Here is a 3142-nt window from a genome sequence, read left to right as displayed (position 1 = left end):
GCGCACACACGCGCACACACATGACACACATGACACACATGCGCGCACACACATGCGCGCATACACACATGCACACACATGCGAATGATTTCTCGAACGATAATGCATTTATTTATATTTTTCAATATCTGTCCTTACGATTGCGTATTTATTTGTTCCACGTATCATATTTATCTATTTGCATAACTGTAGGTGACATTTTTTTTAACAATTTTGCTAATATTTCATAACTTTTTAATTCATATTTCAAAGTGGTAACAGGTGTTTCTTTCTTTTCAAGTCTCCTCCATATCGGGCTTATTTCTAGTAGCCACGCTTGCTTACAAAGCAATTTTATATCTGCACAAGAATATCTTTCAGTACATTTTACTATGTGGTTTACAATATCTGTATTTTCTAATAAGTGGTTGCTAAGGTATAATTTGAATATACCAAGTCGAGCAACTTCATTGGGTTATGATACGTATATTTGCTTTTCGAGACGCCTGAGTAAAGCTGCATCAATGCCCCTAATAACATATTTACAATAAATATTATCGTTCTATTATACTAATAATAATGAAGGAATACTTCAAACAACACAATAACATATTTGGAATTTGGAGAAATATTACGATATTTTCTACTTAGAAAACATTGAAATAACGTGATATACGTACCAAGGGGAATTAGTTGTAGCCAGAAGAACTACATTAGAATTCTCATTAGACACTAATCCATCCAATCTAGAAAGAAGTTCTGATCTGAATCTCTTTGCAGGTTCAGACAATATACAGTCTCCTTTATTTGTGGCGATCCAGTCAATCTCGTCGATAAAAATAATTGTAGGCGAATGACTATAGGCAAGTTCAAATAAAACCTGTTCAGTTTAACAAATGTATTATTCATTAAATATTATATTCGAAATTCCTTAAATTCATTGCCTCATCACGAATATGATATCATTTCGTTTTCCAAACAACTATTCTATTTATATATAAATGACGAAAAATAAAATCAAATCTTTTTATACCTAGAATCTCTCCTTCATAGACAAAGGAACAAAGAAACTTACATAGACAAAGCAACTTACACGTATATACTTCTCGGAATCGCCTCTCCATTTGCTGACCAATGAGCTGGCAGTTATGTTAAAAAAGGTGCAATGGCATTCTGTCGCGACTGCCTTCGCTAACTTCGTTTTCCCTGTTTTGTATATTTCTTGTAAACATGTACAGAAATGAAAAGAATACGAGTATCTTACCTGTACCAGGTGGGCCGTACAGCAAAATACCTTTCCAGGGGGAAAACGGGCCACCAAAAAAGATATGATACTTAAGGGGATACACAACGGCCTCCTTAACAGCGGTTTTACATTCCTCTAGGCCTATAACGTCATCCCAATATACATTTAATTTGTTTACTATGATCTCCTGTGACGATACAAAGATAAAATGGCGTCTTCTCTATATTAAGTAAGTGTTACGTAATTTGATATTTGAAGCGTTACTGAAATCACGTCATCGTCGATATACGTTGGACGGTTTATCGACGGGAATTTTATCGTTTAAAAGCTTTACGATATGTATATTAATCGAAAATAACTTACGCATGAGATGTCCTCAGCCTCGTAATTCCGGATTATCTGAATAAAGCTTTTCAATGCATTTCAATATCTTCGATTGCATGGATTGTTCCATTGGGACGTTAAATAGCTCTTCTGATGAACGTCCATCACTCTCATTGGGGAATATTGACGTCACTGTCATTGCGAGATTAATATGATTCGTATTGTCATCAGTTATCTTCTGCTGTAGATTCGTCTCTTTCACAGGCTCACTTCTCGCTTGTTTACTAACAGATTTGGCTTTTGTCTCAATACTTCTACAAACACTGGATCATATTGTAATACGATACGTTGAATACGATACGTTGAATACGATACGTTGAATACGATACGTTGAATACGATACGTTGAATACGTTGAATACCGTTTAATATCGTTAAATAATTTAAATTCTTACGTTTTGCTTGCATTTGTCACTTCCCTCGTCATTTCCCTTCCAGTTATTTTCTTACACAATATGGGATATTTTTGAAATTTCATCTTGTAATAATTTTCATACTCTGCAACGATAATTTCCAAATCGATGTTGTCGCAAACCCGATGTTCGGGAGATAGACGAGCTTCCCGGAATAATACATCGCTAACGTCTATATACATAAAAAAATGTAGTTTTTAATTAATTATAGTTTTTAACTAATTAAAAATATTTTTCGCAATGACTGAACACTATAAGATAACCATCAAACAACTGTTTTATCTCTAGGTAAGACAGGCAAAAGAATGTATTTACTATATAAATCCTCGAAGATAATTTCTTGTCTTCTGCTTTTTAATTTTCAATTTTTAGATGGATAAGAATAATTTGAATTTATACTTCATATATTTGTTTATAACTAGTTAATCTACATAATCGATGGAGTTATTCTTAACTACTGAATTACCGATGTCGAATTTTCAAATTTGGTTTCGCCTTCTCTCTCCATGATGTCCACTGATTTCTATTTCGATTGGTCACTGACACTATTCAAAAGAATTGGAACTAGGAATATATTTTAATTATAATATACTCACCCATTGTGTTCCAAATAATCACATACAAGGTATAATATGTTCCGATGACGTTCCGAAATACGACTCTCCTCCTAATATAATTATTTTTTCATTACAATAATATAAGGTTTTTCATGTAATTTTTTGTTACATTTGCGAATTCAACGAGTTACACATGATTTTTCATGAAACACGAACGTTAAAAATATTTGATACAGTCTAATTATAAAAATTGTTAGAAGCAAAAGTCATAGATACTATGTGCGAGTATCGCATGAAACGAACAGCTATTAAGAGAACTGCAGCAATATTACAAATCAAATAACAAAACACACTCGTCTGTGACGTGGAAATTCTAAATTCTAAAATCTAAAATCTAAAATCTAAAATCTAAAATCTAGAATATTCCTTACCTTTTTTCGCAGATTATAAAATATCTTATTCATACTACCTTGCATCGATAAATCACCGTTCATAGTGACACTTTCAAATCGCCTATCGTTTCTCAATGGATACGAGAATTTCCGTTTATTACTTTAAAAACAA

The 3142-nt window shown here is 32.8% G+C and overlaps 1 protein-coding gene across 8 annotated transcripts; it reads right to left on the bottom strand.

Annotated features, from left to right (window-relative positions):
* Nucleotides 1–204: 204 nt before the first annotated feature.
* On the bottom strand, nucleotides 205–2739 carry LOC117238864 (katanin p60 ATPase-containing subunit A-like 2). Of its 8 annotated transcripts, XM_033504077.1 has the most exons (8): nucleotides 2618–2734; nucleotides 2488–2544; nucleotides 2004–2193; nucleotides 1589–1872; nucleotides 1244–1366; nucleotides 1073–1185; nucleotides 660–859; nucleotides 205–509 (listed from the first exon to the last, which is right to left on the bottom strand). In XM_033504077.1, the coding sequence occupies exons 4-8, from the start codon at nucleotides 1590–1592 to the stop codon at nucleotides 455–457; spliced, it is 495 nt and encodes a 164-aa protein (XP_033359968.1). In that variant the 5' UTR covers nucleotides 1593–1872; nucleotides 2004–2193; nucleotides 2488–2544; nucleotides 2618–2734; the 3' UTR covers nucleotides 205–454. The 8 variants fall into 8 exon arrangements, with proteins under 8 accessions (XP_033359968.1, XP_033359966.1, XP_033359969.1 ...); XM_033504075.1 differs by having other exon boundaries at nucleotides 2488–2734; XM_033504078.1 differs by having other exon boundaries at nucleotides 1589–1863; nucleotides 2488–2734.
* Between the last annotated feature and the right edge of the window lie 403 nt (nucleotides 2740–3142).

The sequence above is a fragment of the Bombus vosnesenskii genome, unplaced genomic scaffold (genome assembly GCF_011952255.1).
Source record: "Bombus vosnesenskii isolate JDL3184/JDL3185 unplaced genomic scaffold, Bvos_JDL3184-5_v1.1 scf7180000013646, whole genome shotgun sequence".
Taxonomy (NCBI): Eukaryota; Metazoa; Arthropoda; class Insecta; order Hymenoptera; family Apidae; genus Bombus; species Bombus vosnesenskii.
Note: the sequence above shows the minus strand (reverse complement) of the source record. Positions and strands in the feature narration are given on the sequence as shown.

Bases quoted from the DNA above. Each gene is read 5' to 3' on its own strand.
- LOC117238864 (XM_033504075.1), bottom strand. The intron at 1,186-1,243 runs GTAAGATACTCG...TATACAAAACAG, and splicing joins GTACGGCCCACCTGGTACAG to GGAAAACGAAGTTAGCGAAG. The intron at 860-1,072 runs GTAAGTTGCTTT...TAAACTGAACAG, and splicing joins ATTCCGAGAAGTATATACGT to GTTTTATTTGAACTTGCCTA.